This window comes from Anabrus simplex, chromosome 5 (genome assembly GCF_040414725.1).
Source record: "Anabrus simplex isolate iqAnaSimp1 chromosome 5, ASM4041472v1, whole genome shotgun sequence".
Classification (NCBI taxonomy): domain Eukaryota; kingdom Metazoa; phylum Arthropoda; class Insecta; order Orthoptera; family Tettigoniidae; genus Anabrus; species Anabrus simplex.
This window is the reverse complement of record NC_090269.1, coordinates 36,002,507-36,026,447: the sequence shown is the minus strand read 5'-3', so window position 1 is coordinate 36,026,447 and position 23,941 is coordinate 36,002,507. Positions and strand designations below refer to the sequence as shown.

At 39.6% G+C, this 23,941-nt stretch overlaps 1 protein-coding gene across 2 annotated transcripts in view; it reads right to left on the bottom strand.

The window, feature by feature from the left end:
• wcy (WW domain-containing adapter protein with coiled-coil wacky) overlaps nucleotides 1-23,941 on the bottom strand; it is a 179,231-nt gene that overhangs the window by 56,534 nt on the left and 98,756 nt on the right. For both annotated transcript variants that reach the window (XM_067146841.2, XM_067146842.2), the window contains exon 8: nucleotides 16,694-17,410. In XM_067146841.2, the coding sequence (XP_067002942.2) occupies nucleotides 16,694-17,410 (717 nt within the window). The remainder of the gene's footprint in view (nucleotides 1-16,693; nucleotides 17,411-23,941) is intronic.

Here is a 23,941-nt window from a genome sequence, read left to right as displayed (position 1 = left end):
GCAAAGAACGCCAAGGTCGAGAGGTGGAGATAGTTTTACAGGATTTTAACTTGAGAAATGGAGATTCTCAGCGATTTACCTGTATTTTCAGGGATGCCAACTCATTATGTTCACGCCTGAATAATAATAAAATTTTTGATACAAGCTTTAGAAATCTACAAGTAAGGACTTGTTGGAATCAGCATAATTTACACTATTTAATGATGTCATAAGATGTACTACTTAATGAACATATTAGTAATGGCGCATCTTAGACAGATGTCCGTAATGGCAACCAGATGTCCCCAGCCTATACAGCCTGGCGCGCAAATTCCTATGAGGAATTACTAGAGATTACTAGAGATTCGGCGATGCGATCTACATGAAATTAGACCAGTGGACAGAAGAATTCAAGGGCTACAAAATTACTATTCATACGACTCTGAGAGATCACTGCTAACGGAGCAATCTGTCACCGGTGGGTGAAGCCTACCCTCTCTCCAGCCAACAAGCTGGATTCTCTATAAAAGAAACGCCAACCAGCCCCTAATATCCATTCTATTCCAGTCTTCACTCATTCGTTGATAAGACTTCGTTATTCATTGCGAACCAGTGTTGCTCATTCATTGTGGTCCAGTGCCACTCAAATTAATACTCTGTGTTATTCCGTGTTTTACGTAAGTGTGTTAGACAAAGAGGCTTGCTCCAAGTCAGATCGATACACGTATAACGTAATCAGATATTTCTGGTGTGGAAAGACTAAATGTGGTGTGTGAATATAGGTGCTTCTAATTCCCTCACATATATTAAGGGAACGCAGACTAGAAAAATCAGTATCGGCTCACAGGAATAATATTCAAAGAACGGGTAAAATTTTTCCGATAGTCGCCAGGACGTAGTGATGTGCTGACTATATTCTACTAATAATTATTTTTGCCGTAATTAAGGCATGTGCAGTAATAGACGTCACTCTAACCAGTAGAACGCGCTAGATTAGCCAGGGAGTGATGAAGGATTGAACAAGTGACACTCACATAAGAATAACGACAGTCATTAATCGTGTCATGTTAGGACAAAGCGAAACAAGTAGCAATCTCCAGGGACTGTAACTGCTACTCGGGTAGCCCATTCAAGCTTATGAGGGGGTCTAGCCATATTACGTTATCTGAAGGCATATATAGCCAGTACTTCATTAACCAGTTTCCCATTTGTCCATATATGTGTGTGCTCATCCAATCCTGGATTCTACTCTACCAGAGCGCACCCTTGTGCCAGCAGTTCTTGGATAGGAATCGACCAGAATGCGCCATTGAGCCAGCATTTCTTTGGATTTGAATCGACCAGAACGCGCCATTGTGCCTGCAATCCTTTCTTGAGGGACCATCCAGAACTTCCGACCGCAGGAGATAGCTGATCAAGACATCACGGCCGCAACCCCGAAGAGAATGAACCAAGGACATTCGGCTAACGAGGCTTCAGTGATGAAGGCTTAAACCCATAAGGGTACTCTCAAATGATGACACAGCTACATGCAGCAATGTTGAGTACACTCCATTTTTCTAAGCATAAAAATCGTAACGGTCGCATAATTTAAATTCTGTATATTTAAAATTTTCAGCATGTAATTTTGATAATCGGTAGGTGACGTGATATTCGTGTTTCAATGGGGTAAAGTTTTATTTTTATTTGGATTTTTAATTGGGTTCCTTCAGTGATTGAGGAAAATCACGAATTTATTCTGAGGATTTTGTTTTGTGCATGAATTAGTATGTAAGGCCCCTAATGTTTTATGTTTGGGTGAAGCATTTTTAAGGGTGAAATTGATACCACAGCAGATTCATAACTCATTCCAAGTTTAGTCGATATAGGTCTTCATAATGTTCCCAATATAATTTTAATGCTTCATGATTTAATGCATGTGTCCAAGTATTTCCCTTTAGATCTTAAGGACGCTGACGACAGGAAAAAGGAGTTAATGGCTCAACGTGCAAACCAGGATTTATATAATTACGCAGGTGAAGTTATGCTAATTAAATTACCTATCGACTTAGTATTTTCTAAATGCATAAATAACGTGGGTTTGAGATACATGTGTGTAAAGAAAGGGGGAGAGAGAATGTGTGACCATTTTTATGATGACTGAAAAAAAAAAAAAAATAAGAACAGTAATCATGAAATGACTAGGGCTGAATATATTTGAAACATTGATAAAATGATATTTGGTAGCCATGAATAATTATTTGCCTGGAAAAGGCGAAAAAATGCAGTCCTGTACATATGAGTGCGGGCAAAGTGAAAGTGTTCTCCCAGCTGGCGGAGACAGGCTGTTTCTTAGAAAGAGATTTATAGCCCTCAACAGCAGGGAATGTCAGGCCTAAGCGGTGGATCCTTCCGTCTATCAATGCTCGTAACATTCACAAAAGAAGTCTCACTCACTTTAGCAATGTATTGATTATTCACAAGCCAATAATTTCTTACCATCAGCGTTGTATGTTCTATGATCCGGTGGATGATGTAATCCTCCCAGTTTTATATTAAAATGAGATCAGTATAGGATTTTCAGCTCGCACCTCGAGGCCCAAACAACACGGGTTCGATACCGTGTGATATTGACGGCCTTTAGATCGACACCAGGAGACCTCTAAAGGGTCACGGTTCAGAAGCATTTAAGTTTGTGAATTATATGTATGTATGTACTGTATTGTACTGTATTGTATTGTATTGTACTGTATTGTCCCTATCATGAGCCAGAGGCTCATGGGACCTTTTGTCACCAATAAATAAAAATAAAAAATAAAAAAAAATATTGTATTTTGATGTATTTAAAGGCGACTGCTTCATTATTCATGTGTTTTATTTACGTGTTATATTAATGTGTGGTGATTTATTATGACTTACGGAATACCTATGTTGTACAGGTCCGCTTTGTAAAATAGTAGGATAAGATAGTACCCTGAAGAAAACTCGTATATGCAATAGTACGATATATAATTTGTGTAATTATGTAGAAGTCATTTGTGACAAGCAACAAGATGATTTTCATGGTTACGGAAGTGTACGAAATTATATCTTGTACAGATATCTCAAAACCATGATGATGATGTAAAATAATATTGTTTATTCACGAGAAATGCCATCTCTCTGTGTGTAAATTATGTGGTGTTAGGTATTAACATAACGGATACCAGCGGGTACCGATAGTAGGTAATGGGATATACCCCTATTTGTTATGAAGTGCAACATGTGTGTGTGTCCAGTATTAATACAGTAAAACCTGCCTTAACGGACACCCCTCGTTGGTGGACAATTTTCTAGGTCCGTAATTGAATGCCATGCTGTGTATGAGTAATTTACCCCTCTTATACGGACACCCTTTATTACAGACGCGGACACACCATAGGCACGAGAAACTCCAATTAAACCTCTCCTAACGGACACTTTCTTTTTCAAAAAATACTGTGTCCTGTAGAGTATGTATTCGCTTACTTTTTGCACAGGCGGTACTTCGAAGAATCACAGACACTGTAAGTTTTGATCCAGGCTGTACACATTGTTGGAAGGCAACACTAAGCTACGCTATCGCTTCTGGATTTTGTGTGATCTGACAAGCTCGACCGCGTTGGAATTCGTACCTTCACTGTCAGGTTACTTTTCACTGACTTGTGGGTTTTTGATGGGTTCAATTTTACATTAGTAAGTTGGTGTCAACATGGCTCCGAGGAAGTTTTTAACTCTAAAAGAAAAGGTAGGCATAATAGACTATCATAAACGTGAGAAGTGTGGTGTGCGTAAACTGTCCGAAGTGTTTAAGACTGGAAAGACACAGGCAGCTGAAACTGTGAAAAAGCAAGAGGAACTAGTGAAAGAATGCCATTTAAATGGCAAAGAACAGTGCATTAAACTGTTTCAAAGTGGTAGTGGAGCTCTCATTGACAAGGCAATGCTAGAGTAGTTCGCTAAAATAAGAAGTCAGAATGTCCCTGTGTCAGGACCAATGATACAAGCAAAAGCGTTAGAATTCGCAACATAATTAGGTATCGGAGATTTCAAAACCTCGAATGACTGGCTAGAAAGATTCAGAAAGTGATATGGTATCAACTTCAGAGTGATTTGCGGAGAATCATCCAGAGTTAATATGGAGATTGTTGAAAACAGGCAAGAAAAAATACCTTGAATCAGACAGGTATGCTCCGGAAAATGTTTTGAATGCCGATGAAACTGGATTATTTTTCTGTGCTTTCCCCGACAAAACTTTGTGTTTCAAAGTAAATCGTTGTACTGGTGGAAAAGTTGCGAAAGAACGTCTTACGGTCTGGTTATGTGCAAGTATGAGTGGAGAATGGGAGGAGCCCCTTGTGATAGGAAAAGCTACAAACCCAAGGTGTTTTAAGAATATGGACGTTACGAAGTTTGGCAATGAATGGAAAGCGAATAGGAAAGCATGGATGACCAGAGAAATAATGACAGAGTGGCTAGGACAATTGGACAGAAAAATAATACGTCAGGAGCGAAAAGTGTTATTATTCCTCGATAATGCAGTATCGCATCGGGATACAAGTAAGTTGCAAAATGTGAAGATCGTCTTTCCCCCACCAAAAACATCAGTTTCTCAGCTGCTTGACCTAGGAGTGATCCAGAACTTCAAGGTTATGTACAGACAGATAGTGATGAACCACATAGTATCAGAACTTAACGGGAATGAAGTAACCTTTCAAACACTGACAAAGGGACTGAATGTTCTCCAAGCAATTTCGTGGATAACCAATGCATGGAAAAACGTTACAGCCTCAACAATTCGTAACTACTTTCTGAAAGCTGGGTTTCCTGCTAGTGGTGGACATCCCAAAATAGAATCGGATACCCTTCCTGACAGCATAACACAACATTTGATTACCGCAGCAGGTTATAGTGTACAAGTGAACACCTATAACGAAATTGATTCAGATATTCCAACAGAGTGCAAGAGTGGAGACACGAAAACGATTCTTCATTCAATCCAAGGGAAGAAGGACAAAAATGAAGATTCTGACGAAAGTGGGAGTGAAGGTGATGCTAATGACGACTTTGAAGAAAATATGGAAATTAATGTGCTGCCAATAACCTCGTACAGCGAGACTCTCGGCTTTGTTAAGCGACTGAAAGAATTCTATTATAAACAAAATTATGAAAAAGGTGTAAATTTGACCCAGGATTTAATTGCACATAGTGAAAACATCATTGCTAAACCGAAATGGACAAAACAAACGAACATTAACTCATTGCGGACCGTGGACGGCGTAAGACGTTCAAGCTTGCTCCTATGCTGCGGGCCGTGGACGGCGTAAGACGTTTAATGTCCGCGCGAAGCAATGCTGTTTATATTCGTCATCTATGTTCTTACACCTTAGTCAGCGTTACTGGTTGTAGCAGGAAGTTGGTTGACCTTGTTGAGATAACCCTTGCGTTGAGTGGGCTCATGTTTATCTCAGCAGTTTTAGCTGAAAAATCTCATAACTTCCTCGCGCATCAAGTCGGTACTTGAGATTCCAATGCAGTGCGTGTCGTCCTTACCGAGTGTAGTATAATGGCTTATAATACAAAGTTTCTTATGGAGGATTAAATAGATATTGTTCACAATGATTATTCTGGTGATGAAATTCCTGAAATAGACTCAGATAGTGAAAGTGATAGTGACGAGGAAATTGCGATTCCCGAATCCGACAGGCCTATAGAGAAAAGTGAAGTGCCTGATACATATCATCCTAGTTATTGTCCACCCGTTCCACCATTTACAGAGGATTCAGGTATAAACGTTCAAATAGAAAATAAGCAGGATATTTTGAGTTACGTGAGTATTTTCATGAATGACGAATTTTATCAGTATGTGTGTGAGCAGACCAATCTATACGCGAGTCAAGTGATAAGTGCGGCGCCCCGGCCTTTCACAAAGAATTCGATCATGCAATCGTGGAAACCGATTAGTCCAAAATCCTGATATAAAAATGTACTGGACCGAAGACCCTGTTATTCATACTACGATATTTTCTAAAACAATGTTCCGAATACGCTTCCTTCATATTCTTTCATTTCTTCACTTCGATGACAGTAATCGTTATGCCGAAATTACAGACAGGCTGTATAAAATTAGACGTATTTTGAAACCTGTCACACCAGATATCACACCTTAAATATTTACTACAGGTAGGAACAAAGTATCATTTTTCTAACATTTATAGTTTAGGAGTAATTGTAAATTGTATTAAGTGATGCATGTCAAGAGGGCCGGGCATGAAAATGGCCGGTCCAGGCATTCAAGTGTCCCGCTCAGAAGCAGGTACTGAACGTGTTAAGGATTTTTTTCAAGTGCTAAAGTTTTACTGTACTGTGCTAGAGATTGCTACATCTACATACTGATTTAAAGTTTCAAAAACTCATCTGTTCTTAATTTTAACATTGTGAACGAGGTAATAGTGTACAGTGTGCTCAATAGAGGTTTCCATAGAAGTGTTTTTGTCTCTTTAATACAGTACATCACAGCTGCAGCAGCCCATCTACAACTCTCTCATGTGAGTACAGTGCAGTATATTGTACTATACTGCATACCTGCCAACTTTACAAAACCAAAACTCAGGAGATTTTTATATGAAAATCAGGAAAAATCAGGAGAAACAATTGGTCAAAACTGCTTATTCTACATGTTTTGCGCAATACAGTACTAGGCCTACGGTATATTTATAACACTTATTGTCTCAAAGCCCGAAAGTTGCTATACGAGGCTACAAGGCTAAAAATTACACATCTCTATTCCCTCACAGGAAGTATGTGAGTGAGACGATCGGTCTCTGATAAGCCTACTGAAAATAGTATGAACTCATGCTCCACGTGTTAATCAGCCATGCACTTAGATGCCATTACTTAGCAAATGCATAGATTAATATAGTATTGCATCAAGTGGCCGCGTGATAATGCGAAGCGCAATGCTATTTGGATCAAATAACTAGCTGATGTACCCGTGCTTCACTACAGAATTCTCAGAAAGACTGTCCTTATAGTTTTCCCAACTGAAGTCAACATAGGTCATTATAATAATGCCAGTATGAATGTTTCGATTAAAAGCAATGCTGTCATATGAAATATTCGATAAAATGAAAACAGCACATTTTCTCACTTTTAGCGAAAAGTACTACGGTGTTGATCTAACAGTTCAAAGTTTCAGAGCTAGAATGACCAGGCTGCAGACAGCCGCGAATACTCCTGTAATTATTCCGTTTAAGTATGCACACTGCTCATTCCAATCACTGTCCGGCTCCATGGCTAAATGGTTAGCATGCTGGCCTTTGGCCACAGGGGTCCCGGGTTCGATTCCCGGCAGGGTCGGGAATTTTAACCTTAATTGGTTACTTTCGCTGGCCCGGGGGCTGGGTGTATGTTTTCTTCATCATCATTTCATCCTCATCGTGACGCGCAGATCGCCTACGGGCGTTAAATCAAAAGACCTGCATCTGGCGAGCCAAACATGTCCTCGGATACTCTCGGCACTAAAAGCCACACACGCCATTTCATTTCATTCCTATCACTGCCTCAGAGTAGGAATCGAATAGCTGGAATACTATGATGATCCAGTGTGTTACGTACCAGTAGCATCAGAAAATTTATGAACCAGAAGAATGGCATGCTAAAGAAGAGAGAGATATAACTCACCACTCCCCAGCTACTTCCCGCCAATATTCAGGCAGGCTGTTATACTCGATACGCAGCAGTAATCCCATCTATCAGGGATAAATGGCAGCAGAATACACAAAGCACATCACAACAAACAATGGTCAATGTAATGTTATTGTTGACCAATGTTATGAGCTTTCTATATTGGAGGCCTTCCATTTATTTTTCTTCCGAATCTGTGATATTAGAGCATCTAATGTCAAGTGAGTCCTCCTTTCTTTCATGACAACCTCTTGTGTTACTTAACCCCTCAGCGTCGCAGCCGTTTAAAGAGCTTCCTACACCGCGGCCGGATGATATTTCAACTACGCGCGACTGAAATACATTGATTCACTTAAAGCGTTACTACTAGTATAAGAGTAGCCCGATATTCACGAAATTTGGAATTCCTTATGGTAGAACTGTGTACATGAATATAATTACATAATTGTTTCACATTTCCTTAGTCATTTAGTCCCGTGTGATAGAGTTCGAAGCACTCTTCGAGACAGAGGCCCAAGGCACACTCCTGGCAGCAGTACACCGATGTCTTCTTTTCACCGTGTTTTGAACACGCGATACGTCTCTGAGGTTTGGATTTCTCACTCTTGGGTGCTAATTTCCTGCAACCTTGGAACTGTATTATCTGATGCGCGCCGGCCTTGAATATTTCGTTTCCCGCCCGAGAAGCGTATTTTGTACTACGTAATCAAACCTTCCATCAGCTGAAACTGATAAGATAACTGCTCAATGTTTGTCCCTGTGACTTGTCTAAATATTATTGGAGAATCTAGGAATCATAATTCACTGTTGAAAACTTCCCTTTGACCTGTATGTGTATCTATAGTCTCCTACACGAAATTTCCAAGTAGTGGTTCCTCCTCATCGTCACTCTCATCATTTACCACTGCATCGGTCACGGCCACATCATCTATTTCATTATCACTACTGCTAATACTGCCAGTACTACTTCCGACTAAACTTTCATTTGAATTATACAATATTTCAAGCACGTTACTCTCAGCAGGAGCTAGCCATTGAGCGCGGTGCGTCACACAAGCTGATGAAGCTGCAGCAGGACCGAAAGCGGCAGGATGAAACTGAATGAGGGGAATAACATTTATGGCGAATCAAACCAACTCTATACATATTTCAGATTAAAAGGTCGATACATCGTCTTTCAAACGAGATATATACCATGCACAACTGCTTCTCGTGTCGTATGACAGAAAGCAGCACTAACTGATGCCTACATAGAGCACTCGTGGAGAGTTACGAGAAGACTACAAGCTGAGATATGAAGACAAATATAATAAATAAACCGCACTCTTAATACAAAATTAGAGCAAAGAACATCACACGAAAAGACAAACTTCTCAGATAATCATTCCTTTATTTTATTCTGTGGGAAAGAATGAAGCAAACGGACTATTAAAAAAGCAGGGATTGGTGCTCAGACATATTTGACAAATACTTATCCTTGCAAAAGCAACTACACTTTAACGATTTTCAATTCTTATTTAGAACACTGATAAACCCGAAAATGTCTTCTTGGAAACAAAACAATTTACATATCCATAACACCAAAACTCTTCGCGCTATATCCGTAAATGCGAAACCATGTATGGGTCTATACCACGTATAGAGGTCGGCGGCTTCGGAAGAAAAGGGGGTCTATACCACGTATAGAGGTCGGCGCTGAGGGGTTAAGCAATTGTTCCTTCATGGTTTTTTTCTCATTTTTATAATCATCTTCACAATTTAATCACCATCACGACCAATATCATTACAGTCGGTACGGTAAAACTGAATAAGACACAAATAATCAGAAAATGTATTCTCTATAACTTTTGTTATGTAGTACTTTTCAATATGACCAGTAAGATAAGTAATTAAAAATTAAATTTTTGGCACCTTCCCCTAAGCTACCATTTCGAACAGAGTGAATAAAATTATTTATAGCATAGACTGCAGATCCTTATTCCCCGACTTTACATAAAATTCTGTTCACCCATTTTCACGTACCTCGGCGCCGATATGGACTTAGCGAAAAAAAAAAAAAAAAAAATCCAAATTCATGAATATCTATCATAGCCAGTACGGTAAAAATGTATAAGACGTAAATGATAGGAAATTTAATAATATGTATAACTTTAGTTATGTAGTATTTATCAATAGGGCCAATAATAACAAATATTTGAGAGTGAAATTTTAGGCCTTCCCCTTAACTACCATTTCACTCAGCGTGAATAAAATTATTTATGACCTAGATTGTAGCGACTTATTCTCGGACTATATATACAGATTTTCATTAAATTCTCTTCATCCGTTTTCTCGTGATGACCGTGCGTACGTACATACATACATACATACATATAGACAGAAATTACGGAAAATTAAAACATGCATTTCCCCTTGTTAGTATGGTCACGACCGGTACAGAAATACCATTATTTTTTAATTCTGGGCAATGTACGGACAAAACTCATTTTATTTATATTGAGTCGTTTGGTTAGGTTAGACCTGAATTGTTTATGTTTTAAAAAACTGCGCACTGTGCATATACGTTTTCATTTGTTCCCGGTATTGCGCTTTTTACTATATTTTTTTCTCTTCACAATTGTTTTTTCACGTCAACTGTTCTAAGTATTCTATAGCAGCATAATTACTTGTTCAATTATATTGAATTGTATTATATTTACCTATATACTTACTTTCCCGTGACAGAGGAAAATTACTGGATCTTCAAGCTATTCTCCATTTTACTTTGGCGTTTGAAACCACAGTGCCTGATGTTGAATGTGTCGCGCTGATCGCCAGGAGCTGGCAAGTTGCTTCAATGGATCTACTCATCTTCAACTCCTGCACAATTATGGATCTTCGTATGTGTTCGATTGTGATGTGACTGTGCCTGACAGTGTTTAAAAACTGGCTCATTTAACCATTCTCCGCTATTCGTAAACATCGTGGGACTTTGCCTAGCGCTGCGTGAGCCATGCTGCCGCTCAGAGAATTGCGCAGCGTTTTCTTTTGAGTGACTTGCCTTTTACTTCTTCTGAGTTTTACAGTGTCTACCCCCGTTCATTTTTATATCGCCTCTTCTACTGATCCGAAGTGTACTTGTTCTTTTATTTCCTTTTCCTATGCATTGTTTTTCATGTTTTAATCGGCTGATGATGACCTGGACTAGGGTCGAAATCGGTATCATTTCTACTTATTATTAAATGGGAATGTAATTCACTACATTTCTTAATCTTTTGTATTGAATAGGTTGAATCTCTTTATCAATTATTTCAATTTTGGCTAAATTTGACGAGAAGAAGAGATAGAATGATGGGACACATCTTAAGACACCCAGGACTTGTTCAGTTGGTTTTTAAAGGAAGTGTAGGTGGTAAGAACGCTAGAGGTAGACCAAGGTACGAATATGACAAGCAGATTAGAGCAGATGTAGGATGCAGTAGTTATGTAGAAATGAATAGGTTAGCACAGGATAGGGTGGCATGGAGAGCTGCATCAAACCAGTCTACGGACTGATGACTCAAACAACATCGGACATGAGTAGTAGCAATAGAGACAAAGCACAACAAACAATAGCATATGCAATGTTATTGCTGATTCGTTTTATGGCCTTTCAATATTGTAGGCCTTTACATTTTGCTTCTTCTGAGTCTCTGAAATCAGAGTATCCAATATAAAAGGAGTCCTTCCTCTTTTCATGACTTCCTCTTGTCTTATTCTTCAAACGATCATTCCTTCATGACTTTTTTTTCTTATTTTGATAGTCATCTTTACAATTATTCTAGCCAATATGGGCTGATGACCACGCGGCAAACCTTAAGACAATCACGACAGAAACCACCACAATCGTCAGTTAACACGATTGAACAACATCTGTGTTGATATGGACTAAGCAACAAAAATCTGAGTTCATCTGAGAATTGGAGGTTAGGCCTTACCCTAAACTACCATTGTCCGGGCTCTATGGCTAAATGGTTAGGCCCGACTGCAGAAACGATGACTAGTTTTAAGCCTTAGACAATGCCTACCTAAACATCGTCTAAATCAAGCACGATCTTCCACTGCATAAACTGTGTTCAGCCGGTGTTTAACTAGCTATCGTTTAAAGTTTCGATATTGGTCTGAAAATGGGGATAAAAGAATGTTTCATGCAACTCTTTGCTTGTCACAACCAATGAAATTTGTCGGTGCGTGCGCCGAATGCCAGTCAGCTATTTGTCTTCGTACACATTACTCAAATATGGCTAAGCATGAGCATAATTTGGCCACAGAAGAATATCACTTTCGGTGGAAATGAAAAAACCTCATAATATTATCGACACTAAAGCGACACGCTAACCTACGGGGAAGTGTAGCTTTGATTATAGCGTTGCTCTGGTGAGGGTAATCTATTTACATGTTATGAATCTCAAACAACCAACAAGGCTTGTCACCTCTCTGTCAACATAAGGGTCTTCAACACGCGTCACATTGCGAATTCTCCCTCATCTAAGGCTTTATTGAACACCCTATTTGTTGAATCTATGCAAGACGGCTCATGACTACAATCTACTACAAAGATTATTCCATGAAAGAGACACAACACTTCTACACACTGATGCTTCAAGCCCCTTTTTACCTTATTACGCAACTACTTGTAGTTAACAACTCTACTGTAATTCTACGTACCTGATTCTCATTCAACAACGTTTGAAGATTTATTTTTTGATACTTTAATTAATCCACGCTTCATTAATATCAACAAATCTGTACAATCCAATGGTATGTTAGAACATTATGACTATGTCCCATTCTACAAATAATCAACTTGTACTGTTTTTAGACAAACACTAATATTCATTCTGTGTACAAGCTTATTATTGAATTTTAGTTACATTTAAGCAACGCTTTCTCCACAGACTAGATTTTTATGACTGTTTTATCTTGTATTAATGCATGTATTATACTTTAATGAGGAACCCAGTTTAGGGCCCTGACTTAGCTTTAGATTAACTGTGGCTGAAAATGCTTACAAAGCTTAAGCGAAACATGTCCCATTTAAACATCTATGTAACATCTGCATCTTGAACTTTAAGACTGTAAAGTACTGGAATGGTGGTTTTTAATAAATTTGTCTGAAACTTTTTACGAGGGTAATCTAGTCATAAATAGCTTAGACGAAGGGAAGATGAAACAATAGTAATGTGTAACCGAATGTGTTGTACAGGCCATATAGACATATGGAGATCGTATGTTTGAAACGCATCATCGGCAGCCCTGAAGATTGTTTTCCGTAGTCTCACTATTTTTACACCAGGCAAATACTAGGGCTGTTATGGCAATGGCTTGTTTTTCTCCAGTCCTCCTCTTTAAACAATAATCACCACCATCACCACCTCTTGCCTTTTCCTCCTCCTCTCTGAACAATAATCACCACCATCACCACTTCTTGCCTTTTCCTATCTCCTAGTTGCTGAAAACTTATCTGAATTAGCGCGACGATTATATATATATATATATATATATAAAAACCACACACAACCTACTTTTTAGTTTTCACTACTATGTGTGCTTACTTGGCAGTAAATATAAGTGAATTTCTCCCGGTTGATGTATGCGATAATGCGATAGCCCTGTGACGATTGGGACAAGTAATTCTGACATGTATGTAGTCGAAGTGTCGTAAAATTCTGTGTACAATAAAATATATTGATTGGCAGTTACCGGACTGTCCCTTTGCCAATCTAAAGAAACACGTCTCCTCAAAAGAAAAAATTTTATTTTAAGCTCTACCTCCCCGTATATTTCAAATGAATTGCTGTGATTTTGCAGCGGGCGTCCCACAGAGAGGCCATCGGACTAACAGTTTTTCCCAGAATCATCTCAAATAATAATACAAATTACATGTTTCATCGTACATAACCTCCGATTGTGATTCACTCCTCTCATTCGAGGTTAAACAGTGTTCTCAGTAGTGTTTAAACATGACCGGTTGAATATCGGTTTTAGACAGTGTGTAAGTCACAAATAACATCTCTGCAATGCGGCATTCATACTTACGCATTATTTAACCGTAGACATCGTCTAAACACAGTTTCTGCCACTGGCCCTTAGTGTGCTGGCCTTTGGTCACAGAGGCCCCAGGTTCGGAAATTTTAACCACCATTGGTTAATATTGGTGACATGGGGGCTGGGTATGTGTGTCGCCTTCATCATTTAATCCTTATCAAGACGCGCAGGTCGCCTATGGCCGTCAAATCAAAAGACTTGCACATGGCGAGTCGAACTTGTCCTCGGACATTTCCGGCACTAAAAGCCATACACCATTTCATTTTTTTCACCCGTTTATAGCCTACACTGTGCTGCCTTATTTCCGACTTTACATACCGATTTTCATTTAATTCTGTCGAACCATTTTCTCGCAGCCCAGGGTTGATATGGACTACGTAATAAAAGAGTAAATCATGAATATCTCTGTCAAAATAGCCAGTACAGCAAAAATATATAGGACATAAATGATCTAAAATTTTATTTCTATAACTTTGGTCACGCATAAATACGATAAAATTCCGTATCCCTACGTCTCAGATTCTAATTAAAGACATTCTAAAACAAGATACGAGCAGCCTTTATGATCTAAGTAACATAATACTGAAGAAAGATCTAGATTCTGCGGCTTTTGCATTAGAAATCTTTCTTAAATCTGCAACTACAACAGTTACCAAAAAATCACAGAATTGGTTCCTTTTTTTCTTCTTCTTCTTTTTTTTTTTTTTGCTATTTGCTTTACATCGCACCGACACATGTCTTATGGCGACGATGGGATAGGAAAGTCCTAGGAATGGGAAGGAAGCGGCCGTGGCCTTAATTAAGATACAGCCCCAGCATTTGATTGGTGTGAAAATGGGAAACCATTTTCAGGGCTGCCGACAGTGGGGTTCGAACCCACTATCTCCCGATTACTGGATACTGGCTGCACTTAAGCGACTGCAGCTATCGAGCTCGGTAGAATTGGTTCAACCAAGCTTGCTACATGCAAAGAAAACAGGTACTACATGCTCTACATGTAGCGAAAGGAAGTAACAAATCTGAAGATATAGAAAATTGTAGCCATCTCAGGAAAAAATATAATGATCTATTAATGAGTATGCAAAAGTCTTACAATGAATTGCAAGCTTGCAGATTGGTGTCGGAGGCAATGAAGGATCCTTATTTAGTGTTGAAACCTAGGAAATAACAAACTGCTGGTAAAATAGACATGAACATCTGGGAGGTTCATTTCAGCAAGATCCTGAACCAACAAAATTCCTCATATGCTTACTTGAAGAAATCCAATGGAACAGAGTAGGAAGACTTCGCACTATTTATATAAGAGGTGGTGCACAAAAACTTAATAAGCGTAAAAGATAGGAAAGCTTCAGAGCCAGATGGCATTTATAGCTAGCATCTAATTTTTATAAAAGAAATGAGTTGAGCGTACGAAGGTGTATCTCAATTTCACAGAGTCTTCCTGGTGCCTACGATGAGAAGTTGTCGTTTCAGCGTCACATAATTTGGATGCGGAAGGAAAATGCATATTTGCTTTCCCAAATTGGCAATGCAGATCAGACGCCAGTCTACATTGAAATGCCAGTGGACAGGACTGTGAATGTAAGGGTGTGAAAAGTGTCACCATTAGAACAGGTGGTAATGATAAACAATGGTGTACGGTAATGTTGTGTGTTCTCGCCGACTAAAGCAAATTGCTGCCGTACATTGTTCTCAAGTGAAAGACTCTTCCTAAAAATCTACCCGCTGGTGTTATTGTCAGATCTCAGAACTCCGGCAGGATGGACAGTTCACTTGTGAAAGACTGGGTAAAGTGTGTCTGGCAACATTGCCCTGGTGCATTATTGGGACAAAAGAGCTTGCTTGTTCTTGACAGTTATCGCGGCCACACAACAGACGCTGTGAAGAAACATATCAAGGATGGGAAAACCGACCTAGCAGTCATTCCGGGAGGGATGACATCTTGACTACAGCCGCTGGATATCTGCGTGAACCGTCCATTTATAGGAGCCTTGAAACAGCTCTATACAGAATGGATGGCGGCTGATAATCACACACTGACACCAACTGGTCGCATTCAGCACCCGGAAGTTCAGCTGCTGTGTTCGTGGATTTCGACGGCATGGAATCGTATTCCTGGAGAACTCATACGGAAGAGCTTCAAGAAATGTAGCATTTCTAATGCCTCGGATGGCAGCGATGACGACATTTTGTGGGAAGGTGATGGTGATGAAAGTTCTGAAGTCGGTACTGATGATGATGAAGAATGAACTCTGATATCGTTCTGGAAATGTTTGTTTACTTTTATTTGTATTTTCTAATCGTTTGATGTATGTTAGTAAAGACTGTAAATAATTTTGACTTCACATTTTTAAAAATTTTGTTTTTTTAAAATAAGGGTGCGGGTGGTATTCGAGATTATACGGTATTCACTATTCTTCACTGTACCACTCAAAACAAAATAAAATTCTAATTTCTGAATGGAATGCAAAATACAAGCACAAACAGGCTTGCAGGGTCATTCAGCAATGCCACTGGTAACTGGCATGCAATATACAACATTCCTGAGGTATTTTTATACAGATATAATACGATGGGAATTGGGACCTTAAATTTACAACATGCTTAGCGAGAAAATGTGTTAATGAGGAATGCACCAACGAGATTTCAAGCAAATATATGCAATTTCACTGAACACTGAACTCACCTTATTCATCTTTTGCCACCGATAACAGGTCGATTCCCTTTTCCTACGGTCATGTACAATGAAGCAAGTGTCTTTAGATATATGCACTTCCTTTGCCCTCAGTTTGAAAATATATACTGCATATCACTTTAATTTACAGATATAATCTACAAAAATCAAGATGAGATACCTAGCAATAATAATAGACCCTTTAAAATTTACGTACATAATCTTCAGCTACGAGTTAAGTCAAAAATTAAATAAATACTTTTTTTTTTTTTTAATGTAAAAATTACTTACATTTCCGAGCATCCACGCAGTCCTGACTTTCTGAATGTGTAGGAGTAGGAGGACCTTCACCCAGTGTTACACCATTTGCTCCAGTAGTGTCCACTTTCAGTGGCTGCATGGGCATTTGAGGCGGGTGTTGGGTATTCCCTTGACCATGTTCTAATGAGGCCTGTTGCGAGAGAATCAGCACCGTGTGGATATTCTGCAAGGCCTCCACTTGTTCAATGCTTGGCATGCCCTTAGTTCCTGTAATTTGTGACAACAGCCGTGGAAGACTGGCAAGAGTTACAGGTGGTCCTGGAGCATTGGATGTTGTGATGGCAGCCTGGGGGGGTGGAACCATAGATGGCGTAGCAGCAGGCGATTGTTGCGATGACTGCTGACCAGGTGATGCCACTTGTGGAGTTGTAACAGGAGTACTAGATTTCCCAGGCTGCTGATATACACCCCGCCCAGCGGGAGAAGCCATGTGTGGTATGTGATGGGGAGGATGAGATGCGAGCCGAGGCAAAGCATTTGCCAGCAGTACTGGGACGGGTTCCGCTGCTGACACTGCTGGAAGCTGCTGCTGCTGCTGCAACGGCTGTTGTTGCACCTGCTGCTGTTGCAACTGCTGCTGCTGCTGGGTAGATGAACCACTTCCAGTCGGTGTGTGTGTATACGATGTCTCGGAAGTTGGAGTGCTATCACCAGGGGAGATATCCATATCTTGTGCCTGCGACTCACCTGGAAAAAATAATAATAATAATTATCTGATACAATGTAACTTGTGCTATACAAATATATATCCTAAACCATAAATAATGTAACAAACTTTTAGCTCGTAGTGTACAACCCAGTTGTCAAGATAAAACATTATGTGTTTGCTGAGGCAGATGACCTTAGATGTTGGGCCCCTTTAAACAACAAATATCATCATCATCATCATCATCATCACATCATCATCATGTGTGTGCTGACGTTCGCTCCTGTGAAAGAGAGAGCACGTATAATTTTGTCAGTGTTGAGTGGGGCGAATACGACAACAGAGTAGCTGCAAAAGCTATGCACAGTGTTGGCAAATTACTAAGATTTTGTAGACCCTAAAAGCACTAATGATCAGCAAAATGCTTGTCTGTCAGACAACTTGGAAATTTGTTAAAACTGGTAACGATGAAGATCGCCCAAGAGTTGTTCGACCTCCCACTGTACAAACAGTGGCAACTGTAAAAGTCGCACTGGCTCGCAGCCACCAAAATCCCGTCCAGTAGCAATTATGGAACAGGAGATGAGCATTTCACAACAATCAATGTCCAGGGTTATTAATGAAGACCTTCGACTTAGAGCTTACAGGCGTAGTACTAGATATTTCCTGATGCAACAAATGAAACAGCAGGGGGAACTGAAATCAAGCCAATTCCTGCAGCAGTATGGCAGTATGGACATCATCGGATTCTCTACATCAATAAGAAAATGCTTTAGGTACCAAAATGACATGAGATATGCTTCAAGCTCTTGAGAAGCCTGTGAGACTAAGTGCCAAAATTGACATGAGGTATGCTTCAAGCTCTTGAGAAGCCTGTGAGAGATTCCAAAAGGCCAGAGAAATCAATCCTCCCTGCTCTTTCAGTTAGTGTGCTGAATGGTTGAGATGTGAGGATTCCACTAGGTTCAATTTCGTGATTTAAAAAAAATCTTCCAAACAATGCCAAAGTGAATGTTGAAAATTATCCTGCAGTCTATTGTGATATTATTGAACAAACCAATGTTTAACAATGAACCCTGGAGCTTCTAGCATGATTCTGTCTCAGTTCAGAAGGCAAGGGTGACAATAGTTATTGGAGGTCAAATGTTCTCTATTTCACCTCCAATGTTGATTGGGATCTGATAGCCCAGAACTCTCAATACCCTGGAATATAAACGTAGTCAGTGTTAAGAGGATGAAGAGGAAGCATCCTACTATCTAAAGTGTAAAGTACTTCTTGATGGCAGCAGTGGCAGATTTTCCCAACGAGACCATTCAAGCTGCAGTAAATGAATGGCCAGAGCGGCTTCGAGACTGTGATGGCATTTTGTGAACATTTGTGGTGTGAAATCTGCAATATACAGAGTGGTCAAGCAGCCTCCTAAAATTTAGTTTTATGCAAAGTGGTGATAACCTAAAAATAGTGATCGCTGTTCCTATATGGGACTAGTAACAATATATTTTAGTTTACGCTTGACAATACAGATAGAATCATTGTAATTCAATGACAGAAGTTCTATTGAATTCTTGAAATGATCACAGCTGTGAATATCATGTATGTTATGAACAGAAGAGCACATTAATCCCGTGAACAGATACTGTACAGACTGCAAACTTACTTCCAAGTGCCAGGTATTGTGCTACGTAAGGCGGTAAAAATAGTGCACCTTTATGATCGCACACCCAGGCCACGCATTCCAGGCTGTACTTATTAAATTTTTTATTGTTACAGTTATTAATCTGGATATGGTATGGTCACATAACTCATTTTCAAACAATGGATTTTTATTTGCTCGTGAGAAGATACATTTGTAATAGATGTTACGTAATGCCATTGTTGTGAAATGCGATTCATTCGAAAAGAGGACTGTTGATAAAAAAGCTACACCACTGGCCACTTTGTGTAATATCCATTGGTAAAATGCTCCAAGAGCATCGAAGTAAAATAGTGGAGCTCCTGATGTCCTCATGCAATTGCCGAAGGTACAGATAAAATTTATTGTTTTGTTATGCTTGCATAACAGATGGTTGACTGATGTTAGTCTATATAGGTGGGCCGGCACAAGGTTGCACTTGACAGTTGTATATCATGTTGGCACTACGACAAAAAATAATTGAAGAACGCTGCCCATCAATTGGAACGACCAATCCACTTCTTTTTATGTCAGTAAGTTATGCATTTTATAGATATTAGATTGTATTTAATTTTGTATAGTGCGTATAATATTTTATTTACTTACATAAACATGAGCATTTAAAAACTAATGTAATGTTTAAGCGATCTGCAAAATAAAGATGAACTACTTTCATTTGGTGGTTGTTGGCAATATGGCTGGTAGAGTGGTGCCATCTATAACTACTTTGACTTCCGTATTGAGGTGTTGCCGTTTGTCATCGCTAGCATGTGGTCAGGTGCAATTTGCGCGTTTATAAGTGTTCTCTTTGTGAGATAATTGTGAAGTTTTTTTTAACTAGTGCAGTGCGATGTCACAGACACAACAACATAGTGATGAATCATGAAGTGCCCCTTAATTGTCAGGAGTGTGAATTAGTGTGGGCAATTTGAGAGTTTTACGAGAGGGAGAAGGTATTCGTACGCTTGCACGGTCGTCCTTCTGTTCCTGCAGATCAAGTTGTGCAACGTACAAGTCAAACATGAGGGCTTTCAATAATAATAATAATAATAATAATAATAATAATAATAATAATAATAATAATAGCTAAATGTTCCACTAACTACTTTTACAGTTTTCGGAGACGCCAAGGTGCAGGAATTTAGTCCCTCTGGAGTTCTTTAACGTGCCAGTAAATCTACCGACACGAGGTTGACGTATTTGAGCACTTGCAAATACCACCGAACTGAGCCAGGATCGAACCTGCCGAGGTGGGGTCAGAAAGCCAATGCCTCAACCATCTGAGCCACTCAGCCCAGCTTAGGCTTTCAAAGCATACTGTTATTCAGAAAGGCGTTCACCTCCAGGAACTGAAGGAAAAAGGGACTGGGGAACCTAGCAGTAGCATAAAGGGGCTGATAGTAGGAACTTGTTTCTTAGCACTCCAGGAATAAAACGAAATAAGTCCTCTCCTGTAACAGGAATTGATTCTTTCCTAGCTGATAAAATACGGAGACACGTGCACGATTATTACAGCAGGAAGGAATATCCTATCTTGGCAAAGTTACTAGTCTCCCTTAGGCAGGAAAGGCTTTTCTCCAGGTGTAAAACTTCCTTAAAATTGGTTCTGCGAGTCATAGGTTTCAGATATTTAAAAAAATGAACGGAAGAAAAGTTCTGCTTGAAAAGTCGCATAGCGTGATGGCTAGTATTTTTTCTTAATAAACTTGTCGGTAAGGATCTCCACTAGGTAATGTGGTTGGATGAGATGTGAAAGAATGTTGGGCAGTGCACTGCTAAATCTTGGACTGATGACAGTCCTAAAAGCTCCGGCAATCAACCGCCAGATTAATAGAGCGCACGCAGGTTCATCCGGTGGTCTTGTGAAAGGGGGCTTCTAATGTTCCGATCGAAAGAAACCGGTGATTATCACAAAGATATGGACCATGTTCCCTTTTTAGATTGGTTTAAGAAACTCCTGCAACAGCTCAAAGGCCTTTTGTCATGGGACAATGCACCTTACCACTCCGTAATAATGGACAAGACCCCTACTTTGAGGGCCCGAAAAGAACTGTTAGTGGAAAGGCTGCAGGCAAGAAATATCCCAGCGCATATGGGTATGACTAAATTAGTCTTATAAGCACGGGCGAAACAAAACAAACCGGTTTCACCGACGTATGCGAAGGAACAAGGACACGAGGTGGTTAGGTTACCGCAGTACCACTGTCACTTCAACCCTATTGAGTTGGTATGGAGAGAAGTGAAACAAATAACAAGTCCTTCAAAATGACTGAAGTGGAAAGACTGTTCCGGGAGGGTGTCGTTCTAGTGGATGCAGTTTCGTGGAGGAAGATAGTTAGCCATGCCGCAACATCAATTAACTCGGCAATGGCAATTAGTGATGGGACATTCGATTCATTTTACTAAATCGATACAGTGATCTGATTCACGGCACATTAGTCACCACTCCTACTGCATCTGTGTAGTATGTGCTGGTAAGACAGCAGCAACAGCATTCACTGCTCGCAGCTGCCATCTGGTCTTCATACTATGAACTCCTTACTTAGAAAAAAATGCTAGTCACTCTAATACATCAAAGGTTTCCGGCGACGCAGGGTGGGAAAGGTTTGGATTAGGAAGGTAGCAGCCATGGCCTGAATTAACGTACAGTCCCAGCATTTCCTGGTGTGAAAATGGGGAAACTACGGAAAACCATCTTAACGGCTGCCGAAAGTGGGATTTGAACCCACCATCCCCCGAATGCAAGCGCATAGCTACGCGATACTAACCGCACGACAACTCGCTCAGTCATTTTTGAAAATATGTATTTTTCTATCAGCTGAGGATTTTTTTAAATCGTCATATTTTGTATAGGCTACCCGAGATGTACAGTAGCTCGCTGGTTTTCTGATTCAACATACTGTTGGTTCTGTCCACATATGATTGAAGTCTTGTGCAACGATGTGACATATGAATAGAGAATACTGAGCTGTTCTTCCCTATATAAAACAGGTACTTTTGAGTGGTCATGAGCATGACTCATAGTCATAGGGCAGGCTAGAGTCGAGTTTAATTGTCAGATGTCAACTAACTTTACAAAGGTGAAAAATGAGAGTATCCTCCTAATTCAATACAATGTGTTTACTCTGTATAATGACGGAATATTTATTGTGTTTACTCCGTCTAATGACAGAATATTTATTGTATTGAATTAGGAGGATACTCTCATTTTTCACCTTTATAAAGTGAAAACCGTCAATACGGAATGATTCTAATATCTTGTAATGTAAATGTCAACTAAGTTATAATACTAAGATTCTTTAATCTAATAAATAATATAACCTAATAACCCACCTACTTACTAGCTACTTCAGAATTATGTTTTGACTACCTTTTTAACACTGCAAATGAATCCATCTATTATTTAAACCTCCCTGTAAGAAGAGGACAGTGAATGCAAATGGGTATTATTTTCAAATAAGCTGAGCTTGAGAGTCCATTATAGCATATTGTGACCGTGAGGCCACAGCTGAGTGAACAGGTGTTGGTGTGGCTTGTGTTCGCTTGTCGGCGAGATGGAGTGTGCGCGACCTTGAGGACGAGAACGAGTTTTTTTACGTGAAGAGGGCGACCGCCCGGCTAACAAAAATAAAAATAAAAAAATGAAGGTTGGCGAGAGAAGGAGAGATACCAGCGCGTGTCACCTGTAATTGCGAGGAACGATATGAATGAAATACTTAAATATCTTTGGTGGCGTGACATGCATATTTACGGAAGGCTCAAGGATTAAATTAAAATAAACTGGATAAATAATAGCACATTTAGAGGATATAAATTAAAAACTGAAATTTTGAAATAATTTACACGACCTTGTGGCAAAAATGGTAACGAAGTTGTATATTCGTACAGTAGAAGAATTTAGTATCTAAATTGACTTTACTTCCGTGCATGTGCACCAGACACGATATTTAAGTCATGTGATACAAGTACTCACTCTCACACTCACTGACGTGTTCCTGGACTATCATCGGCAGTCGCTCAGCGTGGAACGTCGTGAATACTCTCGTCAAGAATAGTGGCTTCACTCCTGTGCTCTACACCTCTGATAATTGTATTCAACTTAGAACAGTGCTGTGATCAGACGTCGAATGTGCAGATATTAATCCCTTAAGTACGTGTCATTTCCAAAATACAGTTACGTGTGTGTTTGGAGTTTATGCTAAAGCACTTTGTGTAAGTTTCAGCTTTCTCACGAGTGGACGCGGAAGACGTGGACGTGATCATTTCCAGAAGAGGACGGAACTTCGCATTATGGATTACCAGTGCTTCACCATGAAGTTCTAAACTATCGACCACCGTTGGCGGCGTCGGGATGCAGATCCTTTCATCCTAGCATGGCTGATTGAGAACCCAGACTTCCAGACGTGAAGATTTCTCCTTAAGTTAAGTCGAATACGTCTCATTTATATCTGTTCTATGTAGTTTTGTTCTATTCTTTCTTTCTTCTTAGCAAGCTATTTTGACACATTTTATGGTTGTATATTTGCTCGAATATGTCGTGAAACTGACACTTGCGATTACTTAATGACCATGTGGCCATGAATTTGACAGTGAGGGTTCTGATAGAGTTATCCATGTGTTATCGACACCATCTTTGCTTATTAAGTGAATTTCGTCACGAATATGAATTAATTTATGTCCGATGGATTTAATGGTAGGATATTTCGTCCATATTTTCAATATTTTTCTTGTGATGGAACTTCTACTTGTACCTCGTGTTTGAGATAACGTGTCATCGGGATATTGAGTCTGAATTCTAGGTACGAATTTAATGTGAATATGTGCATTGGGAGCATGTGATAATTAGTTAGAGTAATTAATCATCGAGACACATTTAAGTGGATATTATGTATTTGTAGG